Source organism: Lissotriton vulgaris, chromosome 10 (genome assembly GCF_964263255.1).
Source record: "Lissotriton vulgaris chromosome 10, aLisVul1.2, whole genome shotgun sequence".
In the NCBI taxonomy this organism is placed as follows: domain Eukaryota; kingdom Metazoa; phylum Chordata; class Amphibia; order Caudata; family Salamandridae; genus Lissotriton; species Lissotriton vulgaris.
The window spans coordinates 489,747,078-489,765,290 of NC_141698.1; the positions used below are offsets into that span (position 1 = coordinate 489,747,078).

At 46.6% G+C, this 18,213-nt stretch overlaps 1 protein-coding gene across 3 annotated transcripts in view; it reads right to left on the reverse strand.

Annotated features, from left to right (window-relative positions):
• SMARCD3 (SWI/SNF related BAF chromatin remodeling complex subunit D3) overlaps positions 1-18,213 on the reverse strand; it is a 1,454,082-nt gene that overhangs the window by 533,681 nt on the left and 902,188 nt on the right. For all 3 annotated transcript variants that reach the window (XM_086941345.1, XM_086941344.1, XM_086941343.1), the window contains exon 8: positions 10,517-10,678. In XM_086941345.1, coding sequence (XP_086797471.1) covers positions 10,517-10,678 — 162 coding nt within the window. The remainder of the gene's footprint in view (positions 1-10,516; positions 10,679-18,213) is intronic.

Here is an 18,213-nt window from a genome sequence, read left to right on the forward strand (position 1 = left end):
GGGAGCAAAGTTGTCATGTTTATGCCGTTGTCAGAAACTAATCCCTTCTTGTATATTCAGGAAAGTTAACTCCTTCCTGTTCACTCGAGAAAGTTTCTAGTGACCTCTGAGCTAGCTGGCATACCTAATTAAGTCTAACATATTCAGTAGAGACCTAGATGACCTCAGTCCTACGTCTAAACTACCGTTTATGTTATTCCAATGCGCAGAGCCTATTGGGAATATAGGAACTACACTACAACTCTGCCAGATGCCGATTCCCTCACAGCCACCTCTCCTACCCAACAGGATCTCTCCAACCACCTCCCCTCTTTTCCTCCCAAACCTCCTACACTCCTATGGCACCTCACAGTCCTCCCCTCTCCCTCTCTTTCTTCCCCACCGCCTTGATCCGCACCCATCTCCCCCTAAATATGTCCTAAATTCCTTTCCTTCGTGCAACGCCAACAAAGACAACTTCTCTTCACCTCTGATACACCAACCCCCGCTCTCAACCTCCACCTTTCCCCACCTATGAACCCTATACCCCAACTCTCCTCCTGTCCCCCCGCCTCTCCCTGCCTTCCACCACCTATTTCACCCCCTCCTTTTGCCATCGAGACACCCAACCTTCCGTGCTCTGCCCTACTCTCTCTTGAAAATAAGCTATGCTCTCTTATCACCTCCATCTCCCAGCTTGTAGCTTCCGTTTCACTTTTAAGCTCTAAGATTTCAACTTTCCCATTCACCTCAACTCCTTTGGAAAATTCTCACCTTCCCACGAGATGCACCTGGCCCCCTAACCCCATCATAGCCAAGCATAAACTGTCGTCTGCAAACATCATTCACTCACACAAGCCCTTGAACACGACCCTTCTTCAACTTGCATCTCTGAGTAACCCAACTATCTACACTATTCCGACCATGTCCTCTGTCAGAACCAAGCATCCACCTAAACCCTCCCATGCACCCCCGTATAGGTATAATATCCCTATCACCCTTCTTAGCCCAAGTGCCCCCGTCACCAAAATAGTCTTGACAGAGCTGCGCTGTCTGCTCCACAACTGCAGACCTGCAATAAAACACAAACTCGAAATCTCTTATACCATCACCCTTCACAATATTGACGTGTTCTTCCTAACAGAGACCTGGTTCAACAATACCTCTCACTCTATGTTTGACCTCCTATTACCCACAGGCTATTCTATTTTCAGGAATGACAGACCTATCAAAGTTGGGGGAGGTGTTGCAGTCATCTTTAGAAACTCCCTTCAACTTAAGGCTTTTCCCATCAGCGCCTGCCGCACTTTTGAATGTCTCTCTCTTGAGCTTCAACTACATCACCGCTCACCCCTCAGATTCCATGTCATATACCGCCTACCTGGCAGCGGTCCTTCGTTTATGGAGGAACTCACTGACTTCATCTGCTAACAATACGCGCAAAGTGACAATCAGACCTTCGTGGGTGAATTCAATCTCCACTGGGGCTCCCTGAAAGACTCTTCCGCGAACTTGCTGGCCACCTTCCTCTCTACAAACGATCTTATCCAACACTGCACAGAATCAACACACTCTAAGGGCTCAATCCTGGACCTTGTTATTTCTAAAGCAGGCATTCTTTCTATCACTACCCCTATTCACGCAGACTGGTCTGACCACCTCCTCATTCAATTCTCTCATCACCTAGCACACTCTATACCTCTTGGCCAACCAAGGAGGGCTACCTCCTGGTTCGGTGACTCTAAAAATATTGAAACCGTTTTGTAGGAGAGTAGGGTCTGCTTTCCTATGGTCACCCCGCTTTTTGCTTCTCTGGTTTTTGACTTAATGTGGCTAAGAGCCTGCTAATCAGACCCACAGCCCAGCTGTTCTCTCTCTAAATTCACTACAATGTACTTTAGGTACATTACCAATTGGATATTGGGTCACCTTATGAGCCCCTGTATAGTGTACCTTAGGTAGTCAGGGCATAAGTGCATCCAAGGCCTACTAGGGGCTGCAGCATGTATTATGCCACCCCTGGCTGGCCATCCAAATTGACACAACTGGCTGATCACTCAGCTGGGTCAAGGTGGTATAATCACCCTTTGCTTTAGATATAGTATAGCTATATCCAATTTTATTTACAGACACATGTATACCTATAAGTCACTCCTAATGCAGGCCTTAACAATCCTGGAGGCAAGGTGCTTGGTTTTATGTGAGATGAGGCTCTAGCACGAGCTGAGCCTGTCTGCAGCTTTCGGAACAATGTCCTTATAGCCGTTCTATGATATAGCCATACCATATACTCTTAAGTGCATTATAATCCTCGCGGTTGAATGCTAACTTTGGTTTGGCTTTATCAAAACATGTCGTGTAAGGTGTCATACGCTTTGGAATACTACCCCCACGCCAGTTCTGGCGACGGGGGTAACATTCCACCCTTCTAGAGGTAGAAGACATGTTGTTCCCACTAAACCCGGTTAAAGTTAAACAGAGCCTCAACATCACAAAATGGATGCTGCTGCAACAGACACAAGTCTGACCTCCTGCTGCTGGGAGTCCTTCCACCGAGGGAGGCTTGGACAATAGGTTTCCTGTCTTGGGAGGTGCTAGCACCACCCCAGACAGGCCATACTGTATTGGGGCAGGGAGGGCTGAATGAAATGAGACTCTGCCTGGGGCACACAAGCTGTCCCATGCATAGCCCGGTTCAAACCAGTTGCTGGGGTACTCCAGCCCCAGCTCTGGCGCAAAACTGGACAAAGGGAAAGGGGTGTAACCACCCCCTTCCCTGGTCCCACCCATAGGAGGGACCTAGCAGGTAATCCAGCCCCTAGATTTGGTATATAGGTAGGAGCTGAGTCCCAAGACTTTAGATTTTATCCTGTCTGAAACTTGAAACGAAACTCTGGACCTTCGACATTCTACCTGAAGATAGAAGACTGAAGAATCTCCCTTGTCGTCAAGGAGTGACCACCCTGCACAAGCAGGCACCATCCAGCCATCAACGGCTCGCTTTGTCAACGCTCCCGCCGGAGCCCGGGCACAGAGCCTGACAAGAACCGGACTTCCAGACTTCCTTCAGCCCGATCTACAGTCCCAGCAAAGCTGAGACCCGTGGAGGCGACGCGAGATGTGGGACCTGCCATCTTGAAAAGTCAGCGACTTGCTTTCCGTGCAGTTTCTGAGGCATCCTCGAAGCTGTGCAGTGGGGATTGAGAAGACCCAGACCCGAGCATCATTTGCACCGAAGATCAGCCCTGCACCCTCCACGAGTTCTGCGTGGGGCCCTTCTGCATTTTCCTACTCGACGTGTCTGCCCGGTCACTTGCCCGTTGGCTAGTGGCCATCTTGGCGACGAAACCTTGAATTTACAGTGCTGGTCTGGTTGCTCCAGACTGGCCCTTGCTTCCCTGAAAAGAAGCAGCCCATCAGACCTCGCTGGTCTGATTAAGAAGCCAACTTCGATTCCTGCGTGGGTTGCCTTTGCCAAGGCTTGTTGACTGCAATCCGGAAGCCAACACCGCCGACAGCGAGAGCCTTCATGGGACAGTCCGTGCCTGACTCCTGGTCGTCGTCGACGCCTCCTGGTCCACGTGGCTGCAGAGACAAGCTTCACAACATCACCTGATTGCTTTGCGACATCGCCTGGTTCGCCTGGAAAGCATCACACTTCAGAACCCTCCTTTACTCAGCCAAAAATAGACACAAAAAAATATTTGATCTCATCAAGAATACTAACTGCTCTCCCTCAACCTCCAAGTTGGAGGATTCTACAAAGAAAACTTTCGCTGTATTCTTTGACGAAAAAGTGAAATCACTTGTGGATCAGGCCGCTCATCATACCCCTCCAGGGGAGCGCAAATCACTAGACATTTAGCAGAACTTCGACCCCATCTCTGAAGATGTCCTCCTCAAGAGCATCCTCGAAACAAAACCCTCCAACCATTCTCTAGACCCCATCCCTAGTGCCATTGCCATTGACCTCTATACCCATTCTCTTCCCTATTGGACCACTCTGGTCAACCTCTCCCTCTGTCAAGGCTCCCTTCTTGTTCCCTTCAAAACTGGGCAGGTCAACCCTCTGCTTAAATAACCCACTGCTGATGCGAATGACCTCAACAACTTCCGCCCCATCACTAACCTACCCTTTCTTGCGAAGATCACAGAAAGATGTGCTGCAAAACAACTCTCTCGTCATATCAAGGACAATGATCTTCTTGACAATTTTCAGTTCAGCTTCATCCAAAACTGCAGCACTGAAACAGCCCTGCTGTAAGTGATTGATGACGCGCTGCAGATACTCGATTCGGGGGGGTATTGTCATATAATTCTCCTTGACCTTTCGGCAGCCTTTGACACTGTCAATCACAACACCCTCCTCAACACTCTTCAACAGAGAATGGGCATGGAGGGCACTGTGCTTAAATGGTTTGCTTCCTTCCTCTCTGATAGATCCCAAATGATCAAAATAGCGGACAGTCTTTCACCTCCTTTGGAGGTGGGTCAAGGTGCTCCTCAAGGTTCTATACTTGCACCCACATTGTTCAATCTCTATTTGGAACCACTAAGAAATCTCCTAAGTAAATCCGGGATCCACTATCATCTCTACGCAGATGACACTCAAATCTACCTCAAGGTTGCCTCCACTCACGATCTCGCCATCCTAAGCTCGATTCTCGACTCCATTCAAAACTGGATGTCAACTCAGCAACTGATTCTGAATCCCTCCAAAACTGAATTCCTCCTCCTCTCTTCCACACTTTCTCCTCCCCCGGTTCAATCATGGATGGATCAGATGAATCTACTTAACAATAAACCCATCATTGTCGACAGCGCAAAATCCCTTGCTGTCATACTCAACACAAAGCTCAATCTACTCTCCCACATTAATTCAATTGTAAAGTGTGCTCGATACCAACTGTGCCTTCTTTGGGGGATTTGTCGCTTCTTCCCGGAGCATGACCTTAAATCCCTGGTCCAATCGCTGGCCCTCTCCAGACTAGACAACTACAATTCTCTTCTTACTGGCCTCCCCAAATCCCACCTGTCCCCCCTTAAGTCTGTTCTCCATTCAGCAGCTCGTTTCATTTATGGGGCCAAAAGAAGCGACCACATCACACCCATGTTATCCACCCTCCGCTGGCTTCCCATCGAGACAAGATTTATCTACAAGACTGCCTGCATTACCCACAAAGCCTTGCACTCCTCCTCACCTCACTACCTGGTGAATAAACTGAAACTCTCTGGAGGCTCTAGACCATCACATAATGTGGAAAATCTACTGCTTGAACCTCCCACTTTCAAGAAGGAAAGATTGATGGCCCAATCCTTTTCAGGCAGCGCAGTGAGAATCTGGAACTCACTTCAGCCTCAGCTCCGGACCACCACCTCCTCCCAGGCCTTCAAAACTGACCTCAAAGTTCTCCTCCTTCAAAGACACTTCCAATCTTAATTCAGGCCCTCTCTATTACCTGAAGGAAGACCTTCCATTATAGAAAACTCTACTTTACATGACTATGGAAGTGCCTTCCCAGTGTGTTCTTGTGGTTTGAGAGTCTGCCATTTATTGCAGTATTATCCTTCTACCTGTGTTTGGTACTCGTTTGTAACATGCACACGTCACTTTTCTCTTGTAACACACTGTTTTCTACCTCTTACATTTTGTTTGCTTTCGATACCTGCACAAGTGCTACCATTACCTACGTAACCTTTGTTCTTGTGTTTGAGTGTCCTCCATATATTGCAGGATTATACCTCTATGTTTACTTTGTACGCTTTTGTACCCTGCACACCTGTCACTTTTTCCTCCTGTAATGCACCGTTTGCTACCTCTTGTATTTTGTTGGCTCACGATTGTCACTTTTGCCTCATGTAATGTAACGTTTGCTTTTGTAATTTGTTCACTTGTAATGTTCTCATGTATCAGTTCTGTTCCTATTGTGAAGCGCTCCGACACCTTCGGGTAAAGTCCGCGCTATATAAAAACACATAAATAAATAAACATTCTGGCAACAAAGCGTGGTTAATGTCCCGTCCCCAGTAACCCGGAAATAAAATGCCACAAAATCCGGAAGTGAACAGGCGCGAAGCCTAAAAACTAAAGAAATACTTGCGTGCAACGCGTTCCTGAAAAAGTAATGAGAAAAAAACAAAAGTGCATCCAAATGATCCCAAGTGAAGAGATACGAGTGAACAAATAACTAAGAAAACAATAAAGTGATGAATCAGTCACGACTCTGTAAAAGTGAAAAAACAAGTGTATGTCAGTGTAGTGATGCCATTACAGCCCATACATAAAAAATGGTTGCATACTTAATACCGTCCAAACATTTATAAATAGCAACTAAATTCTAAACGCTCATTTAACCCTTCTGGGTGTACAGAATTAAGTTTGTTAATCCAGAATAATTTCTATTATCTCTCCCTTCTCTTTCTATTATTTGTTCCAGCACCATAAATCTCAGTTGATTAATATTATGATTTAACTCTAAAAAATGTGCCGCCACTGTAGACTTGGCACTTTTTGTGCTTATGTTACTTTTTTTGTTTTTGCGTGAGTCGGGTCTTGATTTTACGTTCAGTTTTCCCAACGTATGGTAATCCTCACGGACATTGCTGGAATAACAAGTGGCGGTAACTCGTAGTTTAATCGGGGTGCCTTTGGAGGGATGCATGATGGTAATACCCTTAATGATGTTGTTACAGCTGCCACAATTATAGCAAGGAACAGTGCCACTATAGTGATGCTCTTGTTGAGTAATTGTTGCAAATTGTTGGTTCTTTGATAAGCAAAGATTGGAGGTTGATGAAAAATACCTTTAAAATTCGGTTCTGCTTGTATAAGTGGCCAGTATTTACGAATGATTTTTTGATTTTGACACTTTGAGAAGAATATTTAGACACAAATACCCTTCTTGAGTTGTTAGAGTCACTTATTTTTCAGTATTACTGTTGAGACACACTTGGATAGAGTCAGGGAGGAGTAAAGAACAGTGAAAAAACCTGCCAAGTTAAATGACTTTGGGGGTCCTTCTGATGGCAGTCGGACCAGATACAACAGCTCAACAGATGCAGTCCGACCGCCATCTGCTGCTGAAGTCCAACCGATGCATTACAATGCGTGTGGTGGGAGGCAGCAGGTGGAGGGACAGTCTGACGCCGTCTGACGCACTCAAAGAGACCAGTGGACCATCAAAAATGCCTACATTAAGTGCGGTGCCTGCTCAGGCACTGCCGTAGGGATAACAATGTCCTTTGGCGCTTGCCCTTTCATGGTGGTTCACCGGCCATGAAAAGGCAGGCAGAATGTGATTTTGGGGGCACCTAGTGGGGCCCCTGGCCCTCCGCTATGGGGCCTGTGTGTCAATGAGTAATGTTAGTTTTTTTGCATAATCCTGTTTCTGAAACTCTATTTGCAATTTTTAATCACAATTCTGTTCGTTTTTTTGTAGTATAAGGGGGAAAAGATGTGTTATGTATTGTGCATGTATTTCAGCATTACTCTATCTTGAGCTGACTGCTCTTGCAACTTTGAACCTGTGATGTGGGTTCTGCAACCCAGGTGGTAGAGAATGGTTGCTCCTACCAGGGGTTGGCTGGCTATAGCGTTTACACAATAAATACCAAACAACTGTTAAACTACTGGGAAAAGGTGTGGTCCTTCGCAAAAGAATCAACATGCTGTTTTATAGAGAGAGTGAAGAAATGCTTCTCTACTCACTGTCTACTGATTTGAAGTAAATAAGTTAAAAGTAAATAATAAAACAAAAAAAGTGCTCAATACAACCCACCAACCTTGGAGCAGCAAGCCGCAACACTGTTTCTGCTTTCTTTTTACTCTTGTGTGTTTTGCTGTTCGCCCAATGTGGGAAGGGTATGCCCAGACCAGGGTCCCGTCTTTACTACACCACTGGAGTCAAGCTATCCTGGCTAATGACAGCTGATAGCCAGAAACCGGTCCTAGGATGCTTGATTCCGGTCAAGAGAAGACATGGCTTGGCAGTTCGGGCTGGACTGTTCCCATGAGGCACAGGGTCGAAACTGTTTTACATATGGCCATGTCTGAACTGAGGTGACGTGGTGAGCAAAATAACAATGGATTAAACCCAGATCTGTGACTGGGGGTGAATGTTTTGCCAATGTGCAACATTCCGTCCATCATCTTGTGTGTTTTGTTGTTCTTTTTACCCTTGGCACTTGGAACCACAGAACACCTGCCATTCTTAAGGTCCTTAATTACAGTGGTGCAAAATGGTGCTAGTCTGTGTTTTTTTAAGTCTTTTTATTGGTATTTTACACAATACAAAAATAGAACCGTTGTGACATATAATGAATAGGAGGTTACACAGGCATGTAGGGATACACGGTTTACAGTGGTGTTTGCCCCTCATTTCTGCAAATGACATTAAACATTTAACATTGAACATATAAGTATTTGCGTCTGCGCACGCGTCAGCATTGAGCATACGACGTAAAAACAAAATAATGGCTGAGTCGCCCATCAAAGCAACAGAGTGTCCGTCTAGGGTGTGGCACAGGGTTGGAATTGATAAATGTGGTCCTTTCCATTGCAGAGTGTTGGAGGACAAGTATGCCCTGGTGCTAGTAGATTATTATTTTAAGTGGTCAGAGGTAGTATTTATAATGTTATTTTGTGATGAAATATTTAAGAGAGAAGGATGTCCAGAGTGTCTGGTGTCGTATAATGGTCGGTAGTTTATTGCAGGAGAATTTCAGACTTTCTTCCTAAAACAGGGTGTCAACCATCATATAACTGCAGTGTATCATCCCTGTAAAAATGGTCTTGTGGAGTGTTTCAACCTCGTATTGAAGGAGTGCGTGCAATTGGCTGTGTAATCCGGGTTGGACTGTAGGAATAAAAGTAAAAAATGCTTTGGAACTATCAGAATAAAAGGTATGAGTGCCCTATAGAGAGCCGTACCTCCCAGCTTCCCCAGAGGGAAGGTCGATTCGGAGCTCACATAGAGCTCTTGAATAAATAAGCGGCCTCAGCATTCTAGGGACTCCACCTGATTCAAGCATACACCCGCAGCATTGGTATTCTAAAACTCCGACCTGTCGATGTAGACTCTAACACTGAGTGGTCAAAGAAAAAATTCCATCAACGATCAGAGGATCCGCAGTGAATCATTTGAGGTTGGAATCAGAGTGCACAGGTGCGGCAGCCGCTTCCACTGCTCAACGTACATAGGCATAGATTTATCAAGGTAAAATCCGCTCGCAAAGGGGCAGATTCTCAGAATCTGCCCCTTTGCGACCAGTATTTTTGCATTTGGGATGCATCTCAAATGCAAAAATCGCAAATTAAGAAATCGCAAAAATGCGATTACTTGCATTTAAGGAATCTCAAATTGAGACTCCTTAAATGCAATGCATTAAAGTTTAAAAAATAGCGATTTCGCTAGTAGGGCTCGCAAATTACCATTAAGTTGAACTTCATGGTAATTTGCAAAAACTTTGACAGTGAAGTAGTGTGGCTCACTGGTTAGAGGCGGCAGACCCGAGAGCAGAGGACGGCCCGGGACCAGGGTTCGATTCCCGACGCGGCAGGTTTCCGGACCAGGGTCAGCGGACTCGATAATTCTCTCGCCTCGGTGCCCACTCTGATCAGCGATCACACTCGGCAACTCTGGGCACTAGCTTGCCTCATCTTCACTAACGGCCCCACCAGACCGCCGGGGATGCCTGGTCTTACCCTGGAGATACCCATTAAGGGACCATCTCTCAGGGAAGCCAGGAAGGGTTTCGCAGCGGTCGAAGCGCGGAGGTACCCCTTCGGGAGTGATTCCTGCACTATATAAGCACACAATTAATTAATTAATTAAGTTTCATGTTGCGCACACACATGCCCTTAGGGCTTGTGTGTGCGCAACATATGTGGACAGATCAATTTCAGGGGTGCAACAGGGTGTCCTTTGGACACCCCTGCACCCTTAAAATCGCATTCTCAATTTGCAATTCGCTAATTGCGATTCGCAAATTGAGAATGTCTTACCATTCATTCCTATGGGCCTCTAGGCCCATAGGAATGAATGGGGAGGTAGTCCTTAATTGCGAGTCGCAATTTGCGAGTCGCAATTAAGGAATTTTAAGAAATCGCTATTTTTTAGTGATTTCTTCATGCATTGCATTTTGCTATTACTTAATACCGAATCGTTATTTTTAGCTTTTAAGGAATAGCAAAATGGGTTCTTGATGCATCTGGGGGCTAGTGACGAGCAGAGTGAGTCGCAACACTCAAACAGCATGGCAGTGTTACAGCGTGGGAGGAGCAGTAAGGAGCTCAGTGCGGTGTCCCAATAACACTATCTCCGTACATCAGTGGCCACCATGCACAATCCCACATAGGTTGAAAGCAAAGACAACACACTTGAAACCATCCATCCACATGGTGTAGAGTGCCACCCATGTGGACAAGCGCTTCAGTGCCCCACGCAACATTAGTAAGCACAATATAAATAATATTATAAAATACAATACAGTCTACCCATCTCATGTGCTTGATTGAGCACAGGTATTGGGAAATTACCTGTTGGAAATACTTGTCGCAGTTGATAAACTCCTTGTCATGTGAATCCTGAAGTTTATTCGTTTTGATGTACTGCCAAAGTGCTTGAATAATAGCTGACCGGGTCTGTGTGTGTATTCCAAGAAGGCGAGCTAGGCGGGGATCCAACTTAAACTGTGGAGGCTGCTCAAAGGAAGGTGAAGAAAATTAATTAGGGTGAGGGTACTGTGTTAGAAAGTGTTGCAGCAGAGTATCAGCAGTTACTATATTACAGTAGTGCAAGATATCAACTTTTAAGGTACAATATATATTTACCAAGAACATTTACGTAAATCATTTAAATAACAGCACAATTCTCTGATTAATTCATTGGACGAAATTACGAACCAGAAAAAATGGCAATGCAAAGGGCAGCCACCGATCTTTCAGCTGAAATTCCACACATACGCCAAATTCTGACAAGAAAAGTAAGCATCTCCTGGATAGAGAAGAAAAGTCACTCACTGCAGACCAATAATAACAGTAACTTGTTTTATTCAATACTCCAAACCAAAGTTCTGCCTTTTTATATATTTTGGGGTCAGTTGCTGACCTTTCACATTAGGAACCAACCTAGGGTGATGAGATTTTGAAAACCAAAAGCCGGACGTTGCATAAACACAGTAGAAGGGCTGGAATTTTGCATCAAGTATGGGGCACAGAAAGAGTTAAATGACAGCCCCTGCCAACATAGAAAGCACAGATGATGATGCACTTTGGGTAATTGTTGGGACAGGAATCTTTCTCGTGCAGTATACAGGCACCTGTCCGGAGCACCCAAAAGCATGTGAATCTGGTTCCCTGTTTTTTTGCTTGGCACAGCCACCATGTTGATCTAGAATATATGCGGAGAGCTACTCCAGTATATGATAAAGACTAAGGGCCTTATTATGACTTTGGCGGTGCGGGAGCGCGCTGCCATGCCAGCGCCCTGCTCCTGCATCGCCAAAGCCATATTTAGACCGCCTGCCAGATTCTGACTGGAATGGAATCCGTGCCCTGAAGCCACATGTTCCACGGGGTGAGTCTCTAGCCTGCTTTGGCGACTTTTGGGCATCGCAAGGAAAACACCCCGCCCCACTGCTGCCGAGACCCTCAATCGTGTGCCGGCCTGATTTTCCGATCTGCCCCTGCAACATTGCTTTACCGTACTGGGGATCAGATTGCTAATTGCCGTGAGGTTTCGCTGGAGGAGCCTGGGGCCAACGAAGAGTGCTGCGATGGACTAAGTTATCGCGCTATTATTAGCCAAAAAAACAACTTTAATGATTGGGGACACGGAAGCTGCAATGCGAACTAAGATGGATTCCGCCAGTGTTCCCTGACCAAACATTGGAGAAATCACACGCAGGCAAGATCCTGAATGCTATTTGTGTGAGAAGTGAGTGTGCGCAAGGGAAAGTGGAACTTTCACGGATGATACCTGCGGGGTTTCACCTTTGCGCCTCATCGCCGATTGTCCTGTGTGCCCTGTGGCGCGACCTCGTGCGCCCAGGTAAAAGGAAAAAGCAAATGGCTGCGCAGAGATAAGTAAAATTTTATTGAGATGCTTTTTGCAATGCAGGTCATGCACTCCCCCTCACCCCCCCTCTCCCCTTCTATTCTTAATTATAACGCTGTCCATCACAGCCGCACTGAGAGCTGTTGAACCCCTGCAGTGCAGTGAGTATGCCAACGCGAATTGCCAATAACTTCCATACCCCTCGACACGCTAGGGACACCATACAGACTGGGGCACAATATTTTAAAAATACGCTGGATGCCGTGCGACCGCACGCACTGAACATCCGCACTGATGTGGCACCTATTTGAAATAGCGCCGATCTGCACCCAGCTTGATGCAACCTCCCTCCCCACTGATATCTTTGGAGTGAGGCCTCCCAGCGCCTGCCAGATGGATTGAGTTCCTGAGGCGCAATCCATCGTCCGCGCATTGAGTACCCACGGGGAAGTGGGGTGTGGAGTACGCTTGACCGGAAGTGACTACTGAGGGGGAGGACACACACGATTTTCTGAGCTGGGGAACCGCACGGACAACAGACAGTGCACTACACTGGACCATCAGACCACACCATAAAACTACCAAATACCTGCGCCTCCTCAAGACACCAGCGACCCCCTCTGTGTGGTCCTCTACCACGTTGTGCTACTATATTTGGCCATCGACCAGTCCTCAAGCATAGCCCCTATCCAGCTCACCCATCAAGACATTGAATCTGCGAACTTGCCGCCGAACGCTGAGACCTAGCAGTTTGGCCGATGCCCGGTGGAGCTACCTTGATACCTATAGAGGAGATGGGCTGTGGCCTTCCCCCTCGGCCGTCACCTACCCAGCCGGACTTTGGGCAGACTTTCCTCCGTCTTTCTGCCGTATCTCCCTCCCACCCCTTTACCCTTAACCCCCTTCCCCTCTACACTTCACTTATCTCGTCTTCTATGCTCTTGTAATTGTTTGTCTAGCAACTGATGTAAATTGGAACTGATGTAATCTGGTAATTTTGTGGAACATCATGTAAAGCGCTCTGATACCTCCGGGTCTAGCCAGCGCTATATAAAACTCTTAAAATAAAATAAATAGATGGTCTGCGGCAGCTGATTCACTGTGGTGCCTGTTTGAAGGCTCATAGGACAGCCTTAACGGGCACCGCAATGGGAATGTCCGTCTGCAGGAACTGGGGGTGCATGCAGACAGGGGGGCCCAACATGTGCCTCCCTGGTACAGATGCAACAGGGGGTCCTTTGTTTCCTCTATGCCACACTTTTCATGGCGTTCTCACCACCATGAAAACAGTGCAGAATGAAAACCCGTAGTGGCCCTGCCAAGCATATTGCGGTGTCAAGACTAATCTGGTTGTGGTGGTGCCAATGTGGTCCGACCGCCCAAGTCGTAATAGGGCCTTTGGACCACCGATGCTTGCACCGCTATGGTGGCTACAGCTTCCAATGGACCAACGTAGTCATGATAAGGCCCAAAGTCAGAATCTGTTTGGTGACCTATGAGGGGGGACCAAGCAGACTGTAGCAGCATAGCACTATTGTACATGTCTTGGATTGATGACATACCGTGGTGGTGGCAGCATACCAGGTTTTATAGATGTATAGTTCTGGGCAGAGCCTTTCTGCCTGACTCAGAGAACTGCAGTCTACCATCTCACTTGGGTAAAGTTCGGCTGGTATGCGACAATCAGATTCTTGTGCTGTTATGTTATGTTAATATATGGCACGTGTCTCACAGCGAGACTCCATGTATTGCAGCTGTGACCAGTGGGATCTATTTCGGATGTCCCCAGGGTTTACCGTGACACAAGATTGAGGCTGCATGCAGATTCCCCAGACAGTGGAAATCTATTGACCGAATTCCTGTGACTGGAAGGCATGGACTCAAAAACAACTCTGTAGAGATGGGTAGGCACTGCAGCCTTTGCAGGGATCATTGTGGTAGGGCCAGGATCACAATACCTGATCGGTGCTCCGGGCACCAAATAATTATAGCAAAACACACAAGATGATGGACGGAATGTTGCACGTTGGCAAAACATTCACCCCCAGGCACAGATCTGGGTTTAATCCATCGTTATTTTGCTCACCACGCCCTCCCAGTTCAGACATGGCCAAATGCAAATCAGTCTTGGCCCTGTGCCTCATGGGAACAGTCCAGCCCGAACTGCCAAGCCATGTCTTCCCTGTACCCGAATCAAGCATCCTAGGACAGGTTTCTGGCTATCAGCCGTCATCAGCCAGGATAGCTTGATTCCAGTGGCGTAGTGAGCACGGGACCCCACCAAAGAAAATTAATTGTACTTTTTCGGAGAGAACAATATTAATTCAGTTTTGTCTGCGTTCAGCTTTAAGAGGTTTGCGTTAAACCAGGTTTGGATCTTGGTTATCGTGACATTTAGGTGTCAGATGTCTCTGAGTGCTTTGCTTTTGCAGTATATTTCTGTGTCATCTGCATAAAGGTGGTATTGAACACCTGCTTGTTTCAGAATAATTGCAAGGGGTTCCATGAAGAGATTGAAGAGGGATGGTGAGTGGATCGATCCTTGCGAGACTCCAAGTTTGACTTGTGTTGGTATCGAGAGGCAGCAGTTGAATTTAATTTGTTGCAAAGTGTGCTGAAGGAAGGAAGTGACCATTCTAGTACTGTGCCATTAATGCCAGAGTGCCTCTTCAGAGTCTCAAGTAGAGCTGTGTGGTTTATTGTGTCGAATGCCACTGATAAGTCAATAAGGATAAGGACATAGGTTGCACCTTCATCTAAGGCTCTGTGGATATCATCTGAAATATTGAGCATCGCTGTTTCAGTGCTACAACCTTTCCTGAAACCCGATTAGAAAGTTGAAGTCATCAATATGTTTGTTAAGTTGTTGGAGAAAGCACTTCTCTAATGTTTTAGCTAGGAACGGAAGATTGGAGATAGGAAAATATTTTTTCTGAGACGAGGATGCAAGAAGGAAGGTTTCGCTAGAAGAGATAACCCTCTGTGCCTAAATCGGCATATGACAGCGACACTGCTGCGGTTACAGTTATCGTTTTGATCTAAGAAGTAAGAACACCCGGGATATAGAAGGGAAACATTTCTAATTATAAATCCTATAAAACAAGCAAGTGGGTGACCGCATGGTCGGCTGTGGCTGTGGGCTGTGGATTATATGAAACCGAATAAAAGTATTTGAAAACTACGCTATCTGTTTTGGAGATTCATCACTCCTGTCATCCGCTTTTTATTATATGCACAGCATTTGAAGCTAAAATTTGGTTCTACACGTTGCCTCTCCACACATGTGTAAAACATTGCTCCAGTGGATATTGAAGTCCCCCAGGAACACGTTTTCCGTGTCTGTTAGGGAAAAATGAGTTAGTAGATTGGTTAGTTCTTCATTGAAGAGGGTATGTATACCAGGAGGATCGTAGATGGTGTGAAATTTTATGGGCGTTGTGCCTTTGACTGTAAGTTAAACACCTAGGTACTCAAGAGTCCGGCATTCTGTGGATTTTAATCTGGTAAGCTGTATTCCTTCTTTGTGAATGATAGCTAGGCCGCTACCTGTTTTGAGCGGTCTGTCGGGTCTAATGATGTTGTAGCCTAGAGGGGTTTCCTCTCAGCAGCCTTAACAACACATTAAATACAAAAGACTACACATCCCACGAGTCTTTGTAATGATAAGAAAAGCAACCACAGAGGCAGTCCCATATAAACAACATCAAGGAACAGCACTTCCTCTTTCTTTGCTGCTCAGCAGCCAGATAAGTGCTTTTACTTGATATTGTGTATGTCTGTTCTTGTAAGGCAGTGCATTTGATCAATTGAGTGGATTTTGTGTAGTGCGCCTCGTTTGTTGATCGTATGAATCCCCCCAATGTTAACACATGGGGTTTTACCATGGGAATTGTTCTCCATAACTGCTCAATATGGTGCATTTACCAGCAGAATTCCACTATGAACTTGAAAACAAAGTTTATGCAGGCAATTCTAGAGGAACACTCATGAACTATTTCAAAGAATCCCTGGCTGCAGCCAACCATCACCCATCAATATAGAATAACAAGCATTTGCAATGCAATAGGTCTCGCATTTGCGAGAGTTTGGGCTTTTGCCATTGTAAATGACAATGCCTTATATTTATGCCTTTTGAAAACCTGCAAGTAGTGCTTAAACACATGTACTTTGCACTTATAATCCTCAATTACGAGAAGCAAGGCTGGCAGTAACTGTGCCTCTTTTACTGGCAGCCTCCCACGTCTGCAGCAGCCCCCGCAACTCTGCGCCAGCAGAGAGGGCCCGTGCGGAGCGGCCCTCGGGGCACACACCCCTCCCCAAAACAAAGCAGCGGGCCGTGAAAACACCAGATGCAGGCAGCAGCCCTGCAGCCACATTCGAATTAAAGAAACTACGCCACAGACTCTCCTGGACTTCTTTACTTTTTCTTTTGTCCTGGCTGCCATTTTGCTGCTGCTCTCGGCCGCTTTTCTCTGGACCCAGACTCGTCATCTTGTCCATTCCCCTGTCCTTTAACCCTTTTCCCTCGTTTCCCCCTTGACGATCCTCAAATGTTTCTTCCCTTTTCTGATTTGCCTTTTCTCCATACACTTGTATCCCTCCCACCCTCCCTTAGTGCTGTGACTGCATCCCCCCTCCGACCCCACTTAATAGAACTCTGTTTTTTGTTGTTTTTTTGGGTCATGACCTGAGAAAATCTACTATGTGTATATATGTATATAGAGAGAACTCTAATCACTAGTATATGCAGTAGACCTTTGTACTCTCTACCATTCCTATGTGACTCTTAGAGTATATACATGTGTATCTCTTCCTTGAGTGACTCTACTATTTGAACATTTGCAATTGTTTTTTCTGTTTGTATCCCTTCCTTGTGTGACTTTACATCTTGTACATTTGCTTGATTTGATTTGATTTGAATAAGGCTTTATTCGATAAAAACATATCTTATAGCATTTTACACACAGTTAAAAATACATTTTTATAATACCCTATTAAAACATTGATACTCAGTAAAAGCAGACGTTAAAAAACAGTTTAAAAACAACCATTTAACGACCTGGTGGATAGGATCGCACTCTATGCGGACGATGTCCTTTTCTTTCTTACCGACCTACAACGCTCGGGTACCCGGGTTCTGGAGGTCATGCGCGTCTTTGGCGAAATCTCCGGCCTTCGACTCAACCTTCATAAATCGACCCTGTGGGTGTTGGGCGGCGGAGTTGTGACTGACCCCTGGGCTGCGGGACTGCGGGTGGCGACGGATGGTCTGAAGTACCTTGGCATATTCCTATCGGAGTCGCGTGTTGTGGCTTGGGATCGTGGCGTCCTGCCAGTGTGGGAACGGGTCCAGGCCGATGTCAAGACTTGGTCCAGAATGCCACTTACCATCTTTGGAAGATCGGCCATCTTCAAAATGGTGGCGCTTCCGCGTCTCCTGTATCAACTTCAGAATTTCCCGTACCCTATCGGCCCACAGTGGTTTCGTCAGGTTAACTCTGTGCTGGGTCGATTCCTATGGGCTGGCGGTGCGGCCAGTGTGGCGTTGAAAACGTGCTTCTTGTCTACTTATTGTGGTGGCCTGGCCACCTCTGACCTCCTCTCCTACTACCAGGCTTCCCAACTGCTTATTCTTAATGAATGGTGGTACAGTGATAGGGGGGACCCGGCGTATGCCTTGGAACGGTCGCTTATGGGTGACAATACACTCCACACCATTCTGTATTCAGCTCGCCTGCGTCGCGTACTGCCGTCGGTTACCAGAGTGGTCTTCGCTGTGTGGAGGCAGGCCCTACGCCGCATGGGCTGGTGGGGCAAGTTAACGGCCGAGACGCCGCTCTGGCACAATGGTCTGCTCCCGGAGCTGGCGGGCCTGGCCGGTTTTTAGGGCTGGGAAGCAATAGGTATCACGTTACTGGGCCAGGTCATGTCCGGCACTACCCTTAAATCGTTCGAGGAACTCCGCACAGAGTTCCAAATGCCTCAGTCCCAGTTTTTCCGCTACTTGCAGCTGCGCCATGCCCTCACCCCGAGCATCGCCAACCTAGACTCCTTACCGGAGTTCAGCCCGGTCGAGGCAAAGGTGTTTATGGGGGATCTAGGGGACAGAAAGGTTTCCCGGATATACCAGACGCTGGTCATTCATTGCTCCTCTACCCTACACTCTCTTCGGGCGGCA